Source organism: Argopecten irradians, chromosome 4, assembly GCF_041381155.1.
Source record: "Argopecten irradians isolate NY chromosome 4, Ai_NY, whole genome shotgun sequence".
Taxonomy (NCBI): Eukaryota; Metazoa; Mollusca; class Bivalvia; order Pectinida; family Pectinidae; genus Argopecten; species Argopecten irradians.
This window is the reverse complement of record NC_091137.1, coordinates 22,589,979-22,615,154: the sequence shown is the minus strand read 5'-3', so window position 1 is coordinate 22,615,154 and position 25,176 is coordinate 22,589,979. Positions and strand designations below refer to the sequence as shown.

Sequence of the window (25,176 nt, the reverse complement as noted above, 5' to 3'; positions counted from 1 at the left end):
ATAGTAATATTTTCTTCTTCCTCTTCTTTCACTTTGCAGAAAACTGGCATTCTCAACCCAAGACTCTTCCAAAAAGAGGTAATTAGCTGAACAAAGCAATAACATGAACCAGAATTTATCATACCATTGAAGGAATAATTCCTCCGTATCTGTAAGTTTAAGGACGAAACGGGTCATATAGATGATAGATCGCCACACTACCTGGAAAAATCCCATCGACCTATTTAACTTTTTTCAAACAAAGAATTTTTGAAAATAGTAGTTCATACAAATGTTGAAAATGGAAGAAAAATCATATGGTTTTGTCCTTTATGTTTTAACTATTTACATACATTTGACGCTATATAACATTTAACCGGGATTTTACTGTTTTGACGACAGGCTACAGCAATAGCATCCAAATTGCTTGTCTGATAAGTATGATAGTTTGCATAATTGATAAAATGATAGTAACACACACAGTCAATTCATTTGCAACTTAATGCAACTTAAACGAAAAACGGTTGCTGTTTCAAAAACCGGCATAACAATGGGGATCAGTGTGTTTGATTTTTTGTCCGTCATAATATTTGTTATTTTTCGACATTTTCTTCCAATAATTCAATATATTCTTAGTCCCAAAAAGTACCAATTAAAGAGCAAATACGTCTAAATTTCGTTTTGAATGCTTAACATTTTTGTCACAATGAACTTTCGAAAGATGTACAATAGGATTGAACTTGATAAAGCTCAATGTGTGGGCGCAATCGCGATTTAAATGAAAATTTTGAAGTCCAAGAAGCACGCATTTTTTTTAAATGGTCGTCAAATGGGTCATTTTCAAGCTTCGTGTATAAAATATATTCTACAAACAGCAAAAGCAAACATTTTTCATATAACAACTTGCTTCTAACAGATACATTTATTTTTTTTAATCACAAAATTTCTTTAATCAATGTTGAAACGAGACTGAAACCTCACCAGAGAAGATCCCCTAACTGCAAGACATAGTTTTGTAACTTTTGTGCGTGTCTATAGTTTCAGATAACGGAACAGGTATTGGTTTCTCTGCGTCTCTCTCCGCTACCACAACTCTTGGTGATCACCAGATCATAGTGTTTGACACTGTGGTAACCAACAACGGTAACGGTTATGACTCCAGACACGGCCACTTCACTGCCCCCATAGCACCTTCTCCGTGACTGTCATGTGTAATGAAGATGTGGCAAATGTTCATGTCACCATCATGAGAGGTGGTCTGATGACAGGCAGAGCATTTGCAAATGGACATTTTTATGATAATGAAAGCAAATTTGTAGTTGTGCAACTCCAAGCCGGGTGGAGTATATAGACCAAGCAGGAAAACGGATATATGGCGATTTGTACAATGCCTTCTCCGGATTCCTTGTTCATGCTTACTGAATAGATTGCGTAGTTCTGGTTGTGTTTAAAATGTTCAGTGTTTATTACAATAAAAGTTGACACACAAAGACATGTTGTCAGGCTTGTTCCTATTTCAGGTTTAGCTCACTGGGTAACCAAAACAATTCTCTAAACCTGTTTTCATACTAAATGGTATCATACGACAAAGTTCACGGAATGTCTCGATTTCCGAAAAATATCACGTGATCCAATCGACTTCGCGCGGAACCAAAAATGTTGCTACCGTATGTGTATGCCAATATAAGAAACGCTTCAATAATTGTCGGTTTTGCTATGGCGACTGTCTGAAGATGGCAGGTACATGTATGTTTACCAGACGATGTTTGACCGATCGATATCATAGGTTTATCTGTACGGAATAATGTCATAATACACGTCTATCAGTATCATCTTTATTCTATTCCATTGGTAAAATGTTTGCTTATTGTGTATGTTTTTTTATTTTAAAAAAAAATTGAAAAGTTACGTATATAGAGCCTTTATTTGGGAATCAAGTGGATTTTTTTAATGTCTACTAACAACTACCCCAGCTCAGTTTCGAACGCCCAACTCATATTAGGCTGTGGTTGTAGAATGTTGGGACACCATAACAACCTGGTGTGTTTCTTTTGTTTTGTTTTGATATAGTATGATACATATACATTTCATGGTTTCGCTCTCTGACCTAAATATGTATAAAAGAATCGTAGCAAAAGTGGTTTATATTCCCAGGGATAAACGAGCGACAGTGCGAAAGTAACCGAGAATTCTCTTGAATGTATTTCAGCTTCAGTTGAACACTCACGCATTGGTTTTTTTGCGTTCCTGTCAGCTTCCACTGCTCTTGGTGACCACCAAATTATAATGTTCGACGTTATTCCAGACACGGTCACTTCACTGCCCCCGTAGCAGGTCTATACGCCGTCACCGTGACCGTCATGTGTGATAGAAACGAAGCAGAGATCTGTGTTACCATCATGAGAGACGATCAACGAATTGGCTATGCCTTTGCAAACGATAATCATTTTAATAATGGTAGTAAACACGTAGTTGTCCCACTCCAGGAAGGACGGATGGTTTGGATGGACCACTTTGTTGACTCGTCAGGAAACGCAATAACGGAATATCCGAACAGGTCCTTCTCTTGAACTTGTACCATCCATTATCATCTGCATTGTTTATTGTGTATTGAAATGAAATGAATAAATGGCATTGTACCTAGATAGCAAATTCAAGGGTGTTTTTTTCGCGCGGCCATTATGTCTTCGACAGGCGGTCGTAAAATATCTATCCGTGTAACTTATGTCTATTAAAAAATAAGCTGACAAAAGAAGGTACCTCGTACTATTTGCAAAAGAGTAAGTATGATGTACCACAAGCTTACAGTGTGAGTCGAATTTGTTTGTATAAGTTATTTTATCAAAGGCATTAACAATACATGTCTATCAATAAATATTGCCCGTGTTTCCTCATGACAGTATTTGTTAGGCGGTGCTCCATTGATAATACCAATTTATACAACTGACATTGTATTGCATTTCGTAATTTCATAATATAACCAATAACATTAAAACACCGAGCAGTATATTCGCCATTGTTTAGGGAGATGCTGCGTTACATAGAAGATATGACAACATTATATTACGGGGGCATTCTGGTGATGCTGTGGATTGTCCAATCAAAATAATGTAATGAGGGTCAAATGTCTAAGGTAAGGTCTACATTTGACAATGAATAAAGGTACATGTGTGTAAACTGTACATAATGTGTCGAAATGTCGAGATATAGTAAGATATATAATACGCATTAGAAGCGGATAAAAAGGGGATACAAGGTACTCACTAGGTAAATCGCATTCTACATTGCACGTATATATATACGTATTATATCTGTAGAATCATGAGAATCTCTGTGTAATCTTCAAATGTAGTCTTTGCAGGCCTTTGATTGGTCAGGTGTTTTCCTCTTGAAATTAATTCAGGTTTGCTATGGCATTGTACAGGGTTGGATATTACGAAAGTGATAGTAACCACTGACACATTAATGCATACAAACATATCGAGAATTATAATCCATGCCCAAACGTATAAATCTATATATATATTACATTTTATCTTGATCTTATCCATGACCCTATGGAAAAAATGTGTCGTCTTATCTTTAAGATAAAAACTAGGTAACAGACAGTTCGGATCTGAATAGCTGTAAGGAAATCTTACAATATGTTTACGTTGGTTTGTATCTGCGTTGTGGCTACAGTAGCAACATGTGACAGAGATGTTACTGTGGAGGACCTATCCCTACAACAACAAGTCCGGGCCTTACAGGCATCTCTCCAAACCCATATACACCAGCAGGACGCCAGGAATGGTAAGACTAAATATAGCGATAGCAATGTTTGTAAAGCATCATGTAACGCTCCATAACAATGGAAGTTTATATTATAATCAGTTATGTTAATTTCAATCCAAATATAATTCTGTTTAGAATGGTACTACAATTTGTTTGACCTAATACAGTTTCAACGATTTGATAAGAATTCGTGAGATAGATTTTGACAACGTGTTTACTAGATTTGAAAAATTTTCCTTTTAACAGTCTCGATATCTATTATACTAAATACAGACAAAAAAGACCACCATACGGGTGGCGGAGAAAAAATATATTTATAGCCCAGTGATCTTTATACATGGGTCTAATTGCCCCATGATTGCCATTTCCGACAAAACCAAAATGGTCTTATTAAACAGGTGGTACTTATATACAGAAGTTATCGCTAGGGCGGGTTTTGCTTTACATATATATTATCATTCCTTAAATATGCTCCACCGCGGTTGCACATCTTTAAGAATAGTTCTTTTTAGGAAAGACATAAGAATGAATTTCATAAGCACACGACACAATCACTGAAAGTATATATTCACTCTATAATGAATTACAGATAACTTGGAAAAGCGAATTCAGGAACTCGAAAAGGAGAACCATGAACTGAAGGGTAAGTTAATATAATTTGTACGTAAATACAGCATCCGACAGTGTATTATATAACGTTTAGATACGTGTAAAATTTCATGTTATGTTTTGGTAAATTAACTTTTTATTCATAAATGTTCTTAATCATCTACTTTGTGTTTAAAACAAATCTTAAGTTAGCCCTCTATTTTGGATATTGTTTTAAGTTCGATACACACATCTTTTACTTTTGTTACAGACCATAATAACCTGCTTACAAGAAGCCTACAGAAGAGAGGTACGACGTTCTTACAGGGTCCACGTTTGTTAGCATTCCTTCATTTGAACAGAGGGGCATTGTACTTGTTCTGTTTTGAATATCCTTGAGTGTATTAGAGCTTTAACTTCTAATTCATTGATACACATTTTATAAAGTAGAATCTAGTGTAGTTATACCCTAAAACCCTTTGTCCAGTACACAGCCATTCGGTCACCATGATCTTCATCTCAATATTAAAGTCCATATATTGTAAAAACTTCCTATAACGAATTCCAAGGGCCAGGAGAAATAGTTCGTTATAACAGAAATTTGTCATAGAGCTCCGACCTCTGCAACTAATCATAAATTACTTTCACTTTCAGACAATAAACAGTTCAATATAATTAATAAATGATGGCTTTGATCAATACATGTAGGTCAGAAGTAAAGTTATCTTAAATATCTAAAGGTAGACACCAATTTGATGTAATTGTATTGTCTCCTATGGAAACGGTCTTGGTTCAAATTTGATTGCTTGATCTCAACTCATGAAAATGATTTACATTACATGCTTTATGATGCTTCATTAGTGCCATTTAATGAACACATTTGAAGCTCTCATATAATAGTATTGAATATATTTACTATCTCTGTGGGTTTCCACATGCCCTGGGGCCGAGTTCCTTGAATGTAAAAATTGCAAAAGCTGGCAAAAATAAATTATATCAAAAGAAAATTATCGTGGTTTGAGGAGGATAATTTCTGAAGCCCTCTGCATCCACAACTGATGAAGGATGAAAAGCATGCCTAACCGTTTAAGATATATGTGTCATGCATCAAAAACAAAACCCTTCCTCGGTGTACAAATGTATATGCTGGTATTTACATTCCAATTGAAGGTGTTCAAATATTTTTTATATGAAGCAAAATCTGGATTCTAAACAAAGAAGATGATGGTTGAAAATTAGTGATTAAACTCCATCCATTCGGAAAATGCTGTATTCGATGTTATCACAGTGTATTTCTGTGTACAGTTTCAGGCCTTGGAGCTGGAGACAACAGCATTGGCTTTTCTACGTCATTGTCCACAACAAAGGCACTCGGCCTAAATCAAATCGTAGTATTCGATACCATAATAACAAACGATGGGAATGGCTATGACACCAGGGAAGGTCACTTCACCGCCCCCGTCCCTGGTCTGTATGCCTTTTCTGTGACTGCTATGTGTTACGGAAGCGACTCGCATCTCCATGTTGCCATTGTCAAAGATAATCAGAAAATTGCTTACATATTTGCAAACGGTAACAATTATGATAATGGGAGCAAGCTCGTGGTTGTACGACTCCAGGCTGGGCAGATGGTTTGGGTGGAGCATTTCTCAGAGGCGTCTGGAACCAAGATCAATGGCGATGCTTACAGTACTTTCTCTGGATTCCTGATCCAAGCTTATGATTATTAAAATGAATAATTTGATTTCTTATCCATTTTTTATTTTTCATTTATTTATACAAAAGAATATCAACACAAACATATTCCAATTTTGATGACATTGCTTGCCCTCTGAAAAATTTGAAATTTGGGTTTAATCTCTAACTTGCACCTTACAAATGCTATGAAACTGCCATTTCATTGGCATTAAAATCAGCACTATATATTTGCTTTTCCACAATATTTAAGAGATAGATAGACATGCTTCTCGTGGAGATCATTTGCAATTTCAAGCCCAAACAAAAGTTTGCAACAAAAGAATAGATTGTAGTACTCTGACTTGATATAACAACAGTTTCCTTGGATGCATGGTTGAATACAGATGAGCTATCTTCTACACACATCCTCTAGTGTTTTACCAGGTTGTATTGCAACACAAAACACATCACACTCTTGTTTGTGTGATGACAGAGAAAGTCCAAATTGAAATCACAGTGCAAAATTTGGAATTGCAACACAAAACACATCATTTTATCTTTTGTTTGAATCACAGCGCAGGGTATCTAACTTTCTTTCTTTGAATTGTAGAACATAATATCTCATGATTATCCTGTATTTTGCCACTCTCCCACTCAAACCATAACACAACATATTTCCTCACTTAAGTTGTAATCACCACGGATAATATTAGTCACTTTCATCACTGCCTCCCCCACTTTGATCCCTTGTGTCAACATTGTCTTTTTGAACATTTCCTTTCTTCATTTTGGCAATCAATTCTGCAAAAGAAAATAATAAGGTTAAAAGAAAAATTAAACCATAATAAAATTTTGAAGACAACCATTCAAAATAAGATTAAAATAACATGACCGAAAACTTAAAAACATGACTGGAAACTAATATATGGTATCATTTATGGGAAAGAACAATGAAACAAACAAAGCAATTAAACTGAAAATTCTAAAATTCTGAAATTTGAACAAAACAGAAGTGACTCTAAACAACAGATATGGTGGTTAAGTAACAAACCTTTTGCAGGATTGAACACTCCCATAGTATGCTCACCACACACAAAACACCTCTTGGACTTCCTGTACTGGCTAAGGGCACATTTCTCACAGAAGTAATGTTTACATCTGCAACAGGTAAATTAAATAATTATGTATAATCCAATAATAATAGATGTTGATATTGAGAAACTTCTGATTGGCAATATCGACATGAGGTAATGATCAAAAGTGTCCTGTCGTGCTATACCTCTAACATTGTTGGAGTAGACTATGTAAAGCAAAATCAATAGTATATATTTGTACTGAGAAAACCAGACATAGCAAGGAAGCCCTAGGAAACTGATTCTCGAGGTCAAACAATTCCCTAGGGTTTCCATGCTACCAAGGGTACCTGACTATCCACTGAGTATCTATGAAACTAAATTAATGTTTTATTTTATGACTCTCTATTTAAAGCTTAAAAACAAGAACATTGTTGTTGTGAACTACATTATTTCTGAGAACAGAAAAAAACAAACAAATCAGTATCAATACGCTCGAAAGGAGTCTCAGAGACGAAATCACAGTACTACTGTTGCATACCTGGCGACAAGATGTAGCAGCATTCATATGTGATTTTTATAAAAACGGTAAAAAATACTTCACTTATGCTTAAATAGAGTCAAGTAATACTACACAAATCTGATACCGCTCAAACACATATACTGGGTAGTTTGTTGATTCTCATATATATGTAGTATATTTTGTACCCCAGTTACTTACTTCGTAATGATTGGGTCTTTGAAATATTCTCGACATATAAAACATTTGAAAGGAAGTTCTTCTTCATCACTGCTTATTTCATAGTTTGCCTCATCTGTAAAACAAATATCATACCACAATTATTTTTAAATAAAAGAAGTTTTGTTGGCTGAAATGGAAGTGGACAAGTGGTCTCACATTTGTTGTAAGATAAACAGAGTATTTGGGACAAAAACCTAATGTCATGCAGACCACCTCCTACTTAACCCTCATCAGAAATCAAGTTCATGTTATCTAGTTAAAAGACAAGTGTGATACACCTTACTTCTGTGCCACTAAACCATCCATATCAGTAATACGCAACAGAAATCAGTTGATCAAGGCTCCAGGACCATGAAACAGTCTTAGACTTATGTTTAGACTTAGCCAATCAGAAATGACGTAACTTTTTGTAGTGTCATCTTTGTTTGGATGAGTCTTAACTTTAGACAAATTTGGACTTTAAAATAAGATTATTTAATGATCCTGAGGCTAGGTAGGAAATCAAAGAATGTAAGACATTAAATCACGTTCATGTTTACATAGCACTGTAGAAGAATATTACCATTTTTTCCATATCTGCCTTCCTCCATCTCTCTCTCTAACTGCCAGCCATGCTTGTAGTCACCTCTATCATGGAAAAACTTGCACGAATCTGAAATAAAAAGCCACAGGAGCTAAGTAAAAGTTTTAAAATCCCAACTACAAGTGGAAGAACAAATTATAGTACCATATATTGATACAAGGATATGCTATACTTTTTTTACCATTTCATTTCTTTACATATTAAATCATCAATGGAATACTATAAGAAGTACAGATTCAGTATAATTTGAAAGAACTGTGTTATGTATGTCATACCTACCCCCAAAGCCACAGAATCCTGTTTCTTTGTAATCTTTACAGATATCAGGCTGGTAATCCCATCTAACAGTGGCACGCAGGTTGGCTGGGGCTCGGATGGGTCCTTTCCTAAAACAATGATAATAGAAAAACTTACATTTAAGGCTACATTGACTTAAGAAAATTAAATGTTCAACAGATTCTATCACCTATAAGTTCCACCATATCTAGCTTATTTTCAGACTTTCATGTATACTATAAAGCAGTTGCCAGATACTGGTTAATAATTAGGAACTAGGAGTATACAATTATTGGTGATAAATTCCAACAAACTATATCATTATCTGGCTCACACATCAACCTCCATCTCAAGAATCAGGGATGGAGAGCTAATGGTAGAAAGCCAAAATATTTGGGGAAATGACATTAATGAATGTTCAAGATATAATAGTGTCTAATATACAGAAAACCTCTCTAGATAAATTACCATAACAATAATCTAAATGTTGTTATGTGATTTTATACCTGACCATTCCACTAGAAGCATTGCCCTGGGCTGTATCACGCTTCTCATAAAACACCTGGTAATTGTTCATTCCCTTGTATACCTTGTCATCCTCCTTCCCTTTGCCTTCCTATAATATAAAAACAAAATGTATAGCATATGTACTAGTATCATAAAACAGAACCATTTTATATTTGTGTTTATTAGTCTATGTTAATATACCTTTACTTTATTTACACTATATAAAAGATACTTTGTTAAATTTACTAGCTCCCTACTTTTCCAAAAACCTCTCCCAGCTGTATGTTAGTCATCGAACTAGCACACCTCTGGAAGCTAGCACACCCTTGCACTCAGATATTTCCGTTTAACCAATCAGATTTGAGGTGGGCAGGACTTGTTTCCGATCACGCCATCAGTTGCTAGGTGACGTAACAATTGGACAAAGCTAGTTTCCGATCACGCCATCTCCGTTGACGTACTCAGACGACGTTAGTATCGATCGGAAACTGTTACCGAACATGAGGCTTGTGAAAAAATGTAATGGGGTCAGAGGACAATACCTTTTACATGTACATACAGTTGTTTTGTATATATTTTGGCTAGCTGTAAGTGGTTAACGTCTCGGAATTTCAACAATATTTATATATAAATTTAGTATTATGCCTACTGTAGTGGTATAAATGTTGAAATATCGAGAAATCACAGCGGAATCAAATTTTAACCTGCAGTTTGAATAGAAGCAAAACAAAACGGACATGGAATCACAGTTATCACCTCGATAATTTACATGTTTGAAGATAAGATTACGTAGATCGATTACAATGTAAAATTATCTCAATCTCCAATGGCCATTGCCGTACGCGACAGGAATAGATAACGTTAGCGTATGAAAGAAATATATTTTTAGTCTAATCATAGCTTTTGTATGTATCGGTATATTAAAACAGTTAAAGTATGGGATTGAGTGATATAGCAAGTTTCCGGTTTCCCTCAAACTTGCCTATTTCCCTTGGCTCCGCCTCGGGAAATAGACAAGTCTCGGGAAACCATAAACTTCTTATATCCCTCTATCCAATACTTTAACTGTATATTCTAAAAGACTTTTTTACTGTTAGCCTCCCAACTAATGTTTCTTTCTGATTTCCAATTATTGTAATATTAAAGCAAAATAATACCTTTGTACACTAACTAAAAAAATTCATCAAGATTACAAAATATGTCAATGACATTCATAATGCTACAATTTACAGTATTCTGTCTTTGCATTTTAGAGTTACCTCCCATGTATCTACAGTAACCTAATTCTTTTGTGAAAAAAATCTGAAAAGTATCATGTTAAGCTCGCAAACACACAACATAATAATCAATACCTACGTACAAGGGCAGATAACTCTATAACATGCAAATACATAAATTGTTCAACAAAAGATATAGACAACAATAATTTAGATAGCACATATCACTTCTTACCTTGTTGATTTGTTGAGACTTTTCAAATAATGCCTGAGCATCCTGGTCTTTAGCCGTATCTATCTCAACAACAGATGTGGCCCCCATATCTGTTGGTCCTTCGCGTTTCTACAAAATTCATTAACTACTGTATAAGTTCATATCCTTGAAATGCAAATTATTATGATAAACATTCATTAAAAATTCAAATCGAATTTAATGATTTGACAGACTAATCATATTTATTATGTGTCTGTGTCTAAAGGATAAACTTGTTTTCTGAAACTTTATAACTTTATCAGTTATTGTTTAATTATTCAAACTTTAAGACTGTTTGTAAACTTATGAACTTAATAGGAACATTGTTCCTTATCAGAACAATTTCAAATGATAAAAGTATTATGTTACGCATTTAAGGATTGTATAAATTACTAATTGTTAAAACAGACTTACCCCTGACCGTGATGACTTGTAACTAACTGTAATTTTGTCTTCTTCACTGTCGCTGCTGTACTGATGGTCCTGACTGGCTTTCAACCTACCTGTCTATATTAAAAAAATGATACTATATCACTAAAGAAATTAAAATTCAGAATAAGAAACAATCATAAAAATAAAGTCAAAACATAGACTTATAGAATAAATCGTTATAGTCTTATTTCATTGTTGACTCGGGGCATTGATAAATGTTTATCGTCACTTGGCTGTGAGGTAGAAAACAGATCATCTTCTTTTCATAACTTTCTTTATTCTCCTCCTTTTGGAGAGCTCCCCACAAGGGAAGAGAACACATAACACATAATGGAGACAAGACATCACGATACAATAACATTTACACACCTGGATGGTTCTACAAATAAATATACAGTATATATCATATATATAACAAAATAGTAAAAGAGTGAAATCTCCTCATGGAATTAAAACAATTTTAATAATGATTTTTAAGTCATGAACACAACTTTAAGATGAAAACACAGCACTTTTAAATGCTTAGAGACTTGAACTTTGCGAAAAAAGGTTTTCTAGTTTGTGTCTAAATTGTATGGACCAGTATTTATTATAAAAATGTCCACTTTTGAAAATTTTATTTTAAATCACATGTAGGAAAATTTCATACCGATTGCATCATGGGATTGTGAAACATTTTTTTCTTTTCCTTTTTCTTAACGATGGTTGCGTCATCACTATTACTGTCACCTGCAAAAGATAATTTTTACTTTCATACAAAAAAAATCACCATAACCTTTAATTCATTAACTTACTACATGTATATCATCAGATTAATATAACTTTTCACATTATTACTCAAATGGAAACATATTTCATTTTACAAATATAAAAGTCACAAACAAAATCAATTGATTACTATGGGGCTAAAAATAGAACACATGTAAAAGTCAATCAACCATGGCATTTGCAACAAATTCCCCTGATGGCTATACACTGCAGTCTATGCAGACATCGCGAAATTTGCTGGTCTGACAGACATGTCTGGCAAACTTTGACTCGGATCACCTATTTTAAAATCCGGTCAGGACCGACTGTCCGGCAATCATTGACTACTGGAAGTCGGTAGAAATGGTATGTCTGATGTATTACGCAGGTGCTAAACCTGGCAAAAACGTTCACTGCTAAAGATAATCATGAAAACAGCTGCCTGGATACTAATAGCAGGAAGTTGTGTTTACTTCAAAAATTCGCATTATTGTTCGCTCCGGCAAAATCTTGTTCGGTCTGGCTTACTCACAGTCCCTGCCGGTTCGAATGTCCTGCCATTTTTTTCAACCTTTGTGATGTCTGCTATGGAGAGCACCTAAATTGTCATTTATTACAAAGTGAGATAATATTATTCAATAGTTCATACACAAAAGCATAGTCTTCATAGTTCATACACAAAAGCATAGTCTTCAGTCAGTTATATGACTATCTGGAAATTATGACGCCCTTTTTTATAGAAATTTTTAAAACGACTTTATCCATTTTCTTTTCACAGAATCCTGCATTTGCGAAACAAAATCATCCCTCGAATACAGGACTGTTACCTAAATGAAGGACTACTTATCCTGCACATGCCATAAGTACGAAAGTCGATTGGGGTTATATTTACGTTCGGGAATGTTATTAATTTCTCGTTATTACAAGGAAAAAAGTAGCTATTACAAGTTTTAAAAGTCATTATTATGAGTAAAAAATCGTTATTTCGACTTTCAAAAGTCGTTATTATGACTTTCAAAAGGCATTATTACGAGAGAAAAAGTGGTTATTATGAGTTTTAAAAGTCGTTATTACTAGAAAAAAAGTCGTTATTAAGAGAGAAAAAGTCGTTATTACAAGTTTTAAAAAGTCGTTATTACGAGAAATAAAGTCGTTATTACGACATTTGAGAAAGTGTATCTAGATGATCATCTTTGTAATTTAAGTCAAATAGATTCACATCCATGGTCATTAACCGATCGCCAAGTGTAAAATAGCCACGCATCATGCTCGAAAACACACATATTTCTATTCAATGTCGGAGCAAATAAAGTAGCATACACAATACAAAATGCAAAATCATGTGCCGTTTGATTGACAGCTGACGATCTGTCAAATGTGCCAGGGAAACCAGAGTACCCGAAGCAAATGACTAACTCATGACCAGTACCTGGTAACAAATCCACATGGGATTTGATCTAAATTCCACCGTTTGCCAACAAAATGACAAACAATCTATACATACAGAGTGCATGTATGAAAGTGCAAATGTACCTGTAGGGAAATTCAATAAAAATGATAGTTTTGAGTTTTCTACAGCAAAACTTACCAAACCAGATTTCGCTATTAAGACATGGAAACCCATATCAAATAACAATTTTAAAAGCAATACCTTTTTTTTTTTATTTACTTTTAGGAATTTTCTTTGCTTACTGAAATATAAAGAGAATCCAACTTTCCATAATCAAACATAGCCAAACTTTGATGCATGTATAATTGATAACTGAAAGTGGACATATGTGTCCTTAAAACATTAAGGTTATTTTAAAAGACTGGAGTTTGTATATAATCATAATATTCCATAGACAGTGTACATTTAACCTTGTGGCATATCAGAGTGTTAATTAGACTGCAATCAACTATATGAGGTTTAATTATTCTAATCACCAGAGAAGCACAACTCCTCTATATAACAGGAGACACCTGTAAACATAAGATGTTCTTGAGTAGCGGGATTGGACTAGGTTGATCATCGGTGACCAGGTAGTTCGAATCCTGGTCTGGCCGCTACATTTTCTAATGTCCTGTTACAATTGTATAACCCGCGCCTTAATGAAGATCATTTTGAAAGTTGTAATAACAACTTTATTTTCTCATAATAACAACTTTTTTTCTCGTAAATACAACTTTTTTTCTCTCTTAATAACAACTTTTTTTCTCGTAATTACGACTTTTGCTCTCATAATTACGACTTTTTTTTTCGTAATGACGACTTTTTCTGTCGTAATTAAGGTTTTTTTCTCGGAAAAAACAACAACTTTTTTTCTCATAATAACGAGAAATAAGAAAAAATCCCATTCGCAAATATGACCGCAATCGGCTTTCGTAAAGTTATGGGAGTATATATACAGTAAGGCTACATATACAGTATATATTCACGATGTGTCTTCTACAATGTACATATGTATCCAATTAAATAAGTATCTAGAGTACTATAAGATGAATAGAATATATATAGACACTCTTAAATTTTGTAAATATTGGTCATAGTTTCGTTCACTCTTACATTGATGGATAGTCTAGGATTATAGGTTTTAATAAGTTGGGCACATTTGGGTAGCTTATTGATTACTCAAACAGATAACTGTTACTCAAATGGGTAACTGTTACCCATTTGGATATGTCTTACTGTTTGATTCACTGTGTTTCCTCCGTCTTGTTCGCTGTCGGCCTCTTTTCTTGAAAAAGCTGCACACTGTCTTCTCTGTCGCATTGTCGTCGGCCATTTTGAACGATGTGCCTACGAATTTCAAACACGTGAGTTTTGATTGGTAAAGGAAATGGTCTAATGGCCAATCAAATATACCGATACGTAAATGAGGGAATATAATTTTACTTCCGGTAAGGAATAAACATCCGGTAGGGTAACTTAATCTAATCTTCCTTTTCATATCGAATGATTTATCGAGTTTAACTAACACCAAACTTATTTTTCTTAAAATGAGCCAGAACTAAGTACAGTTTATGGGTTTTTTTCCGTAAATGATAATTTGAAGTATCATTTGAGTTTAATGTGAACTGTTAGCTGGTTGATTCGGTAACAAGCTTCCTCATTTCCATGACAATGGGAATCTTGATAAAAAATAGTTATTGGTGTTTCTTATTGGAAGGAGCGACGATTTTCTATACATAGTTTAAGTTAAAGTTTTTAACTGAAACTTGTTTACGGCTAAGAAGTACTCAGTATCTGATTAACTTCTTGCAATATATCTGCTTAAGCTGACAATGCTGATACTGTTGTTAAATTATGTAATTAATATTTTGTAACATAGAGATGATCCTGCTTCGAATATAAAAGTTAGAGGATCTGATACTTCTACATCTTTATAACCGTTAAAACGACAGATACTAAATCTCACATTTCAACTTGCAATGTACATGTACGCAGACTTCAAGGATGATATGAAGACGAGAAGGATAAGTCACTCTGGGTTTTGGACAAATATGTCACAAGCCCTTTTGTGTTTGTACACTGACTGTGACATTGGCGACCACTGATTTTTCTTTGATAGCTTGCGAGTGCGAGGGGTGAGGGTAGGTATATATATGTAGGTTCCCCTTGAGCCCTATAGTTGTACAGTTATTGCATTTTGGGACCGATCGGTCAACAAGATGGCCACCAGACAGCCATCTTGGATTTTGGTAGTTAGAGTTTGTTACCGCTGTCTCTCAGAAAGTACTGAAGGGATCTCAAATTTCACATCTAGGATCCTAGATGTGCATATTACATTTTGGGACCAATCAGTCAACAAGATGGCTGGCAGGCAGCCTTCTCAGATTTTTGACAATTCTATTTCTCAGAAAGTACTGAAGGGATCTGTCTCAAATTTCATGTGCATGTTCCCCTAGGGATCTAGTTGCATGTGCATATTGCATTTTTGGACCGATCGGTAAACAGGATGGCCAACAGGTTGTCATCTTGGATTTTGATAGTTGAAGCTTTTTACCACTATTTCTCAGAAAGTACTCAAGCAATCTGTGATTTTATTCGGTGTATAACTTTACTAAACCGCCATTGTGTTGTGAACACGTTTCTGTCTGCGGATTTCCTTGAATTAAACAATTTTACGAGTGAACATGCATCTGATACGTAATTATTTTCATCTTTAATATATTTTCATTGCATATTTGATCTTTTAAACACTTTTACAGTGATTTGTTCGATGCATAACTTTACAAAAATGGTGAGTAAAACTTACGATTTTCACATGTGAATCACGACGTAATAATGCAAAAACGTGGTCAGATTTTGGTTTTCCTCCACGGATAAGCCGCACTGGTGTATTAGCCGCACTCCCGATTTTCAGGGAAAAAAGTCGCGGCTTATACTCCGGAAAATACGGTACCTCAGAAAGTACTGAAAGGATCTTCCTCAAATTTCTCTTGTAGTGATATAAAGTTTGAAAAGCAGAGTCATCATGCACCGTCCGTCGTCGTGCGCCAGGCATAAACTGTTCATTCAAACGACTTCTTCTCAATAACCAAATGGCCAAGGGCACTGATATTTGACCTGTAGCATGCTGGGATGAAGGGCTACCAAGTTTGTTCAAATGAATGACCTTGACCTTCATTCAAGGTCACAGGGGTCAAAAAGGCTAAAATTTTTAAACAACTTATTCTCAAGTACCAGAGGGCCCAGGGTACTGATATTGGGCCTGTAGCATGCTGGGATAAAAGGCTACCTGGTTTGTTCAAATGAATGACCTTGACCTTCATTTAAGGTCACATGGGTCAAATAGGCTAAAATCCTTTAAACAACTTCTTGTGAATAACTAAGAGTCCTAGAGACCTGATATTGGGCCTGTGATATGCTGGGATGAATGACTACCAAGTCTGTTCAAATGAATGATCTTGACCTTCAATCAAGGTCAAAGGGGTCAAATATTCTAAAATCTTTAAAACAACTTCTTCTCAAAAACCAGAAGGCCCAGAGTACTGATATTGGGCCTGTAGCTTGCTGGGATAAAGGGCTTTCAAGATATTGGGCCTGTGACATGCTGAGATGAAGGGCTATACAGTTTGTTTAAATGAATGACCTTGACCTTCATTCAAGTTCACAGGGCTAAAATAGGTTAAAATCTTTAAATGACTTGTGAATAACTTAGAGGCCTAGAGACCTGTTATTGGGCCTGTGACATGCCAGGGTCATGTAAAGACGTGGCAGGTTTGTTGGTGGAGAAAAGTCGGAGTACCTGAAGAAAAAAATACCAACCAGCGGTCATTACCTGGCAACTGGCCCACATAGGATTTGACCTTGCAACCCAAAGGTGGAGGGCTTGTGGTAATATGTCAAGACATCTTAACCACACGGCCACCGCAACTAAGCTTAATTCAATTGTGCAAAAAGTATGTGTAAATATAGTTACCCGGTATATAGTGGGTGGGGGGGGGGGGGGGGTGTATGTGGTGGGTGGGGGGGGGGGGGGGGTGTATGTGGTATATGGGTGGTTACAGTAAGAAAGTTGGGAAAAAACCATACTGCATGTGCAAATGAAAGCCAAAATTGTTTAATTTAATCATGCTCTTTTACTTAAGCTGCTCTGATATTATAAGTATGGTTTCCTTTTTTCAGCAATGGCCGACACAGATGAATTACCCATAAGTATTGTCCTGCCTGCTGGAGGGACAGGAGAAAGATTTGGAAATTCTATGCCGAAACAGTTCTGCTCTGTACTGGACAGGCCTATCATCCTCTACACAATTCACAACTTCCACACGTAAAGTATTTTACATATTTCAAACAATTTGAAAAAAATTGTTTTATGTTGTTTGTATGTAGAAAGCAATGCTTTTTAATTGACGAGACATGATATTTAGTACATGTAGCACATTTGTGTTTTTAAATTAATGTGGTTTTTTTTTTCATATCCTTAAGGAACTTCTTAACTTAAAATTCTCCATAGGAAGGAATTACAGGATTTTAGAAAACAAAAATTAGCATAAGTTAATGATAAATTACCAATACTCTAAGGAATATTCATGAAACTGCATGGGGTCAGGTCTTTTTCATTATGGTAATGTTAAATAATGTTATGGATAATTATAATCGTTATAGTTATAAGGTGAGCAGTCAATACAAGATTATGTGCTTTATATACCCCTAAGTTAATTATTCTGTCTGTAAATATTATTGAGTTATCTCCTATGCTGTTATCAATTGAGATGAAATTACGTCATTTCTTTTGAAAAAATATGATGAAACAATCGGTACTTTTAACTGTAAGGACTGATAACTCTGTAATATGCATATACAAAATTAATTCCCATTCTGTACAGACTGAGCTTTGTGAAGCACATTGTTGTGGTAGTGTCCCAGGGCTATGTGGATTATATAGAAGAGCTGGTGGAGAGCCATGGTTACAATAAAGTGATGGTAGTGAGGGGAGCTCAAACCCGTCATAGGTCTATATACAACGGCATAAAGGCCCTGAAATCAGGTACGTGGTTACAACAAAGTGATAATGGTGAGGGGAGCTCAAACCTGTCATAGGTCCATATACAATGGTATAAAGGCCCTGAAATCAGGTACGTAGTTATAACAAAGTGATGGTGATGAGGAGAGCTCAAACCCGTCATAGGTCTACATACAATGGTATAAAGGCCCTGAAATCAGTTACATGGTTACAACAAAGTGATAATGGTTAGGGGAGCTCAAACCCCTCATAGGTCTATACAATGGTATAAAGGCCCTGAAACCAGTTACATGGTTACAACAAAGTGATAATGGTTAGGGGAGCTCAAACCCGTCATAGGTCTATATACAATGGTATAAAGGCCCTGAAATCAGTTACATGGTTACAACAAAGTGATGGCAGTGAGGGGAGCCCAAACCTGTCATTGGTCTATCTACAACAATGGCATAAAGGCCTTGAAATCAGGTATGTACTTACAACAAAGTGATGGTAGTGAGATGAACTCAAACCCGTCACAGGTCTATATACAATGGTATAAAGGCCCTGAAATCAGGTACATAGTTATTTTACAACAAAGTGATGGTGGTGAGATGAACTCAAACCCATCATAGGTCTATATACAATGGTATTAACGCCCTGAAATCAGGTATGTAGTTACAACAAAGTGATGGTGGTGATGGGAGCCCCTCGGGAATAACACATTTTTTTATTCATGACTCTTGAACTAGGGTCTATAAATAGAATTTTACATTCCCAACTGAATTTGTTTGATTGACGTAAACACAGCCTATAAGACATTGGAACTTCATCCTCGATATGTGGCTTTATCTATAACTTGGTGAGTAGGCATGTCATAGAATTATATCTGAACTTACAACATAAATCAACTGATTTTGTGTCAATCTGCTAACTATACAACAAATCCTATTATTTGTTTTTGTTTCAGTTTTGGAGCCCTCTGATGTGGTGTTGATACATGATGCTGTCCGTCTGTTTGTCGATGAGAGTGTTATACAAGAAGTAGCTGAGGCTTCCAAGGAAACTGGGGTGAGTAACAAGATGGCATGCATACAGTTCTATTTTTATGTCCTGCCATAAATGGGAATGGGGTGATTGGACACTATAAAACAACTCATTTCACATACATGTATGATTAACGTTTGTATATTTCAGGTCAGATTAAATTGATGGAAATAGTTCTCTGCAAAAATTTGTCGAACTTTGATATAGTAGAAGCACATGAATCTAAATTACTATTTATTGAATCAATAAGAAGATGGATTTAAATACAAAATTAAATCACTGTGGAAACAATTTGGTGCACAGTACATCCCATCCTGCTTTGATATATGGAAATGGGGCATCACATCTTAAAGACATTTTTAGTCTAATATCAGTCGGGTACCAGCAACAGAATCACCTGGCAAGCAAAAAGAAAATGTCATGCATCATAAAACTCAGGGAGTCTTTGAGTATATTTACATAAGAGGTCACCCTCCTGACATCTCTTAGTTTTCATAAAACTGCATCTCTTGAATATCTGTTGTTTTGGTGGGTTTTTTTCATGGTCAGTACATGGAAGTCATCATAATAATGAGAATAAATAACAGATGCAAAGATGTTATTATCAGTATCAAAACATAAAAGATTTTATGTTTTATAAATTATCAATCAACTGTAGTGCACAGGGACCTGGCACAAATTTCTGACCAACAGTATTTATATATATATTTTAGTATCAAATTAGTTGTCTTTAAGGTAAGATATGCGTCACTGATATATAGAGCCCATTTATCAAAAAAAAAGTTATGGATTAAAAAAGAATATGACAGTTTTTCTCTACTGTAGAGTTAATACCATTGATATATGATTATAATATGTATCAGGTATATCAATACTTTTAGTTAGAATTCTGTGCCAGGTCCCTGATCTGTAGTATACATATTGTTAGATGTAGATGATAAATGTAAGTTACCGGTACATACATTGTGCTTGAATATTTTGTTTGTTATGAGCTATTATAATAGTTATGAGCTATTATAATAGTAAAGTGTTTGTATTTATCTATAAAAATGAAGTGTTTTAGTTGAACAAGACTAGAATGAAATGTGTTTGTTTCTTTTGTTCGATAATCGTTTATAATGTGGGTATATTTTGTTCAATATGTAATGTGTTTACTGCTAATTCCAGGCAGCTGGTGTACACCGTCCACTAATATCTACAGTTATCTCCCCTGACGATTGTGGTTACCTGGAGGAATCGTTAGACAGGAATAAATATCGGGCCAGTGAGATGCCACAGGGATTCATCTTCTCCGTTATATTATCTGCTTATGAAAAGGTTTGCTTTCTCTGAAACCTTCACAGACATTTTGAAAATACTTTCTGAGAAATGCTGCAGTATGACATACAGTATAATGGTGTTATCAGTTCTATGGATTCTTGTAATTAGGCATTGATTTTAATTTTATTTGCATGTTGTAGTAGTTAGACTTTTGGTATTTTTGTTAATGCTGAACAACCAGTTTTGTTCAGTAGTATATAAATCCTGGACCTGCAGATTTTAATGCGGTCTTGGCATGTTTTACCAGGGTTGGTCTCAAAACAGCATTAAATCCTGAGGTCTATCATTATTGCACAAACAAACAACTGTGGTCCAATTCAAGTGCATCATATAAACAAAAACAGTTATAGCACTTAAAACCATTTTGGTCTTAGCCCTAAATCCAAAGTAAAAATATTTGGTTATGGATTGTATGTTATAATATTTTGGTCTATTGCTATATACTCAGAAAACCAACTATATTCATTTCATATGTCAGGCTACCAGTACATTGTATATATATTATATATTTCGGGCTACATGTACATTGTATATATATTACATATTCATGCTACATGTACATTGTATATATATATTACAGATTTCAGACCAACTGTATATATTACATGTATTTTAGGCCACAGACTATGATTTTGACTATGGAACTGAATGTCTCCATCTAGCATTGAAATATGCTGGGACAAAGGCTAGACTTATAGAGGGGCCTCATAACCTATGGAAGGTAAGCTTACCAGGTATACGTATATATATGTATTTATAATAAGAAGCATTGGCACAGCATTTAGTTTTTCATAGATTTTGATAAAAAGATGCTTCAAATATTTTTTCATAACAAAAGTTAAAGGTAGTTTGTCAGAAGAAACTTTAATTTTACTGTAAGTAGCATTAAGTATAATTTCATTTGAATAATGATAATTACTGGTGGTGAAAGTGAACTTGATTATTTCAGATTTACATAACAAAGAATAATTTTATTTACAGGTAACCTTAAGAAAAGACATATATGCTGCTGAAGGGATACTAAAAGGTACAACTGTATATATATCATAACACACCCTAAATAACAGTGATGTACTAACAATAGATTAACAATACAAGTAAACAAAATATATATATGTGACTATATGTATATCACTTGTCATTTATAAATGTTTGATGTTTTAGAGAATGAAATGCAAGTTCAAGTTGTGGGATGTTCAGATACTGAACTTGTCACATGTCTACAACGGGATCTAGGAGATCGGCGTTTAAAGGTGACCTTAAAGTGAATTATATCAAATGTATACATTTGTATTTGATAGAGTCTTCAGAAAATGTCAGATCTTTGGCTTTTAAAAATGATGTTGCAATGGAAATACAACTATTATTTACTACATATTTTAAACCTTAAAAGAATTTTGGATTCCCAACAGGTCATAATTGTTTTTCATTAATTTTTTTTCAAATTTATGTCCACTATATAATAATGAGATTTTACGACCTCAATTTCTCGAAACAAAAAGCTCTGACGTGAGTCAAAAAGTTAATTTTCTTTTGTAACTTAATTATTTTTCTGGTTTTGGTTTTAAAAAAATCCTGTTTGTCATATTTAAATTGTGTGTTTTAGGTGACTGTATGTGAATCTAAAGAAACGTGTGACCTTGTTGACACAAACTGTACCGTCTACTACCACACCCAATTTGACAGTGATGCTGTCACAGACATCACAGAAAATCTTATCAAGGAACAAAAGAAGGACTGCCATACTTCCTTAAGACCTTTTATGGATAAGGTGGTAGTTCATGTGATAATGTCGGATGATGTGATTGGCTGCTGTAGAAAGGGGAGAGAAGTAATGCAGGAAAATAGTAAAAGTTGGAGGAAAAAACACCTGCTGGTTTATGTTGTTTTGTGTGAGGTAAGATTTTAAAAACAAATTCCAATTTCATATTAACAAAACAAAATGCTGTTTATAATGTGAGAAATGACAGCATTATAATGTAAAGTTTAGTTTATAGTAACAATAAGCTTGATCATATATCACTCTCTGTTCTGTTCTTAAAAATACCAAATTAAAAGTAAGATTACAGTTATTACAACATACAGCTTGATTAAGTACATGTGTTGAGAACATATATATAAAGACATGTGCAGTACGAGGACCCTCAATGATCTGAGCATTTTCTTCATCGGAATTTCTTTAAATCTACAGATGAAAACAAAGAAGGCAACCATATCAGAAATGGTGACCAGTATTTTATGGACAAGGGACCCAGTAATGCATGGACAGACCTACATGGCCTTAGATGTCTGAGAGTGACTAGACTTGATCTACAGGAAATCTTATTTCACACTGTGAATATGGGTTGACAGATATTGTCTTGGACTAAGACCACTTCTGAACACCACAGAGCATGCTCTCTGTATGAGTAATTGAAGAATCTGTGGTATCAAAGCATGACTGCATGAATACTAAGGTGATAATCCACATACATGTATCAGGTGTTGATATGATACTTTAAAATGACGCAAGGAACGAATGTCATCTTAAAAACGACCATTGTCAGTTATACACCCATTTGGTTTTATTTATTATCGTTAAATGGTCCACACAAAAGTAATTACTTCTGTGGAAATCAAAGCTAAGGAATAAAGGCTTAGTTTTCTTTTTACTCTGGTCGATGAGCTAATTTAACAGTGGATGGATAAAAAAGATAAAGATACGTATAAGTTGTTTATTGCAATGTTACTTCATCTTACTTGTGAAATATGACAAGGTTTCATTTTTATGATAGTTCATATTTTGCTACTGTGATATGTACAATTTTATATTTTCCCTTGGAAATGAACAAAACAATACATAAACAATATTATCCATATAGATATTACAATATTACATATAGAATATTGGTAAAATGTCGGACACCTTTACCTATTTGCCACTCAAACATATAGAGATAAAGGTTTCAGACACCTTATCACATATAGCTATTATAATTTTTAATGATATTCTTGTTCATATCTACATACACTGCCCTCCAAAAGTTATGTTACACGTGCAGTTTTACAAATATACATAAGTACAGAAATGTATAAACCTTTTTAATGCAGCCATCAGTGTATATCATTATCAACTTGTTTATCTTCACTTACTCGTTGATTTATTTTTCGAGAGTTTTCTCAGAGATAAACTACCAGGAAACTTTTAAATATGTAAGAGAACTTTTGGAGGTCAGTTTATGTTGTATACAATTTGATAGTTCATGCTGAGTAATGGGAAGGTAATCATACAGCCATAGTATATATGTGATGTAAAGGTTGTGGATATCATTGTTTAGTCATAGAGTGCTGTTATAATATTATTTCTTCCCAGTTATCAGTAATACATATATTTCTTTGTCATGTTCACAGAATGAAATGTATAGAGCGATAGATACACATCTAAAACTGACCATAATTTTTAATTGAATTATTCAATTTTCAGGGGAATTCTTTCTTTAGGTTCACTTGGTTCTATCTAAGTTTTACCCGAGAAGAATAATGACCAATTGTGTTCAAATTTATAAAATATTTTATGTTGAAATCAATTATTCATGATCTGATCAATATTTTTAGCTCACCTGGCCCGTCGTCCGTCGTCCGTCCGTCCGTCAACATTTCCTATAAATCGCTACTTGTCCTAGAGTTCTGCATGGATTGTAACCAAATTTGGCCACAAACATCCTTGGGGGAGGGGGAACAGAACTTGTATAAATTTTGGCTCTGACCCCCCAGGGGCAGGAGGGACGGGGCCCAATAGGGGAAATAAAGGTAAATCCTTTAAATCGCTACTTGTCCTAGAGTTTGGCATGGATTGTAACCAAAATCAGCCACATACATCCTTGGGGGAAGGGGAACAGAACTTGTATAAATTTTGGCTCTGATCCCCCAGGGGCAGGAGGGGCGGGGCCCAATAGGGGAAATAGAGGTAAATCCTTTAAATCGCTACTAGTCATAGAGTTCTGCATGGATTGTAACCAAATTTGGCCACAAACATCCTTTGGGGAGGGGGAACAGAACTTGTATAAATTTTGGCTCTGACCCCCCAGGGGCAGGAGGGGCGGGGCCCAATAGGGGAAATAGAGGTAAATCCTTTAAATCGCTACTTGTCCTAGAGTTTGGCATGGATTGTAACCAAAATCAGCCACAAACATCCTTGGGGGAAGGGGAACAGAACTTGTATAAATTTTGGCTCTGATCCCCCAGGGGCAGGAGGGGCGGGGCCCAATAGGGGAAATAGAGAGGTAAATCCTTTAAATCGCTACTAGTCATAGAGTTCTGCATGGATTGGAACCAAATTTGGCCACAAACATCCTTGGGGGAGGGGGAACAGAACTTGTATAAATTTTGGCTCTGGCCCCCCGGGGGCAGGAGGGGCGGGGCCCAATAGGGGAAATAGAGGTAAATCCTTTAAATCGCTACTTGTCATAGAGTTCTGAATGAAATGTAACCAAATTTAACCACAAACATCCTTGGGGGAAGGGGAACAGAACTTGTATAAATTTTGGCTCTGAT

General features: G+C 35.0%; 3 protein-coding genes across 4 annotated transcripts; 2 read left to right on the top strand and 1 right to left on the bottom strand.

The window, feature by feature from the left end:
• The first annotated feature begins 3,328 nt into the window (after positions 1 to 3,328).
• On the top strand, positions 3,329 to 6,085 carry LOC138320986 (complement C1q-like protein 2). Its single transcript, XM_069264344.1, has 4 exons — positions 3,329 to 3,771; positions 4,343 to 4,396; positions 4,613 to 4,651; positions 5,647 to 6,085. The coding sequence occupies exons 1-4, from the start codon at positions 3,624 to 3,626 to the stop codon at positions 6,069 to 6,071; spliced, it is 666 nt and encodes a 221-aa protein (XP_069120445.1). The 5' UTR covers positions 3,329 to 3,623; the 3' UTR covers positions 6,072 to 6,085.
• LOC138320985 (E3 ubiquitin-protein ligase RNF113A-like) lies at positions 6,081 to 14,643 on the bottom strand. Its single transcript, XM_069264343.1, has 10 exons — positions 14,517 to 14,643; positions 11,751 to 11,830; positions 11,084 to 11,176; positions 10,652 to 10,759; positions 9,199 to 9,308; positions 8,696 to 8,802; positions 8,396 to 8,485; positions 7,813 to 7,906; positions 7,070 to 7,176; positions 6,081 to 6,819 (listed from the first exon to the last, which is right to left on the bottom strand). Exons 1-10 carry the CDS (start codon positions 14,611 to 14,613, stop codon positions 6,728 to 6,730), a joined length of 978 nt encoding a protein of 325 aa, XP_069120444.1. The 5' UTR covers positions 14,614 to 14,643; the 3' UTR covers positions 6,081 to 6,727.
• An 82-nt stretch (positions 14,644 to 14,725) lies between these two features.
• Positions 14,726 to 24,897, top strand: LOC138320984 (D-ribitol-5-phosphate cytidylyltransferase-like). Of its 2 annotated transcripts, none has more exons than XM_069264341.1 (10): positions 14,726 to 14,746; positions 17,460 to 17,604; positions 18,164 to 18,324; positions 19,247 to 19,347; positions 20,491 to 20,640; positions 21,260 to 21,364; positions 21,625 to 21,670; positions 21,808 to 21,901; positions 22,255 to 22,540; positions 22,835 to 24,897. In XM_069264341.1, exons 2-10 carry the CDS (start codon positions 17,462 to 17,464, stop codon positions 22,934 to 22,936), a joined length of 1,188 nt encoding a protein of 395 aa, XP_069120442.1. In that variant the 5' UTR covers positions 14,726 to 14,746; positions 17,460 to 17,461; the 3' UTR covers positions 22,937 to 24,897. The 2 variants fall into 2 exon arrangements, with proteins under 2 accessions (XP_069120442.1, XP_069120443.1); XM_069264342.1 differs by lacking the exon at positions 14,726 to 14,746 and adding an exon at positions 14,777 to 15,421.
• Positions 24,898 to 25,176: the final 279 nt, after the last annotated feature.

What these genes read in the sequence shown, in the direction of transcription:
- LOC138320985 (XM_069264343.1), bottom strand. Translation starts at nt 14,613, where the DNA reads ATGGCCGACGACAATGCGACAGAGAAGACAGTGTGCAGCTTTTTCAAG. An exon ending in GAAACACAGTGAATCAAACA is followed by an intron (nt 11,831 to 14,516) that starts GTAAGACATATC and finishes TATCTTTTGCAG; the next exon opens with GTGACAGTAATAGTGATGAC. An exon ending in AAAGACCCAATCATTACGAA is followed by an intron (nt 7,177 to 7,812) that starts GTAAGTAACTGG and finishes TACCTGTTGCAG; the next exon opens with ATGTAAACATTACTTCTGTG.
- LOC138320986 (XM_069264344.1), top strand. Translation starts at nt 3,624, where the DNA reads ATGTTTACGTTGGTTTGTATCTGCGTTGTGGCTACAGTAGCAACATGT. An exon ending in CCAGCAGGACGCCAGGAATG is followed by an intron (nt 3,772 to 4,342) that starts GTAAGACTAAAT and finishes AATGAATTACAG; the next exon opens with ATAACTTGGAAAAGCGAATT. An exon ending in GGAGAACCATGAACTGAAGG is followed by an intron (nt 4,397 to 4,612) that starts GTAAGTTAATAT and finishes CTTTTGTTACAG; the next exon opens with ACCATAATAACCTGCTTACA.
- LOC138320984 (XM_069264341.1), top strand. Translation starts at nt 17,462, where the DNA reads ATGGCCGACACAGATGAATTACCCATAAGTATTGTCCTGCCTGCTGGA. An exon ending in TGCTGAAGGGATACTAAAAG is followed by an intron (nt 21,671 to 21,807) that starts GTACAACTGTAT and finishes TTGATGTTTTAG; the next exon opens with AGAATGAAATGCAAGTTCAA. An exon ending in GATCGGCGTTTAAAGGTGAC is followed by an intron (nt 21,902 to 22,254) that starts CTTAAAGTGAAT and finishes GTTTTAGGTGAC; the next exon opens with TGTATGTGAATCTAAAGAAA.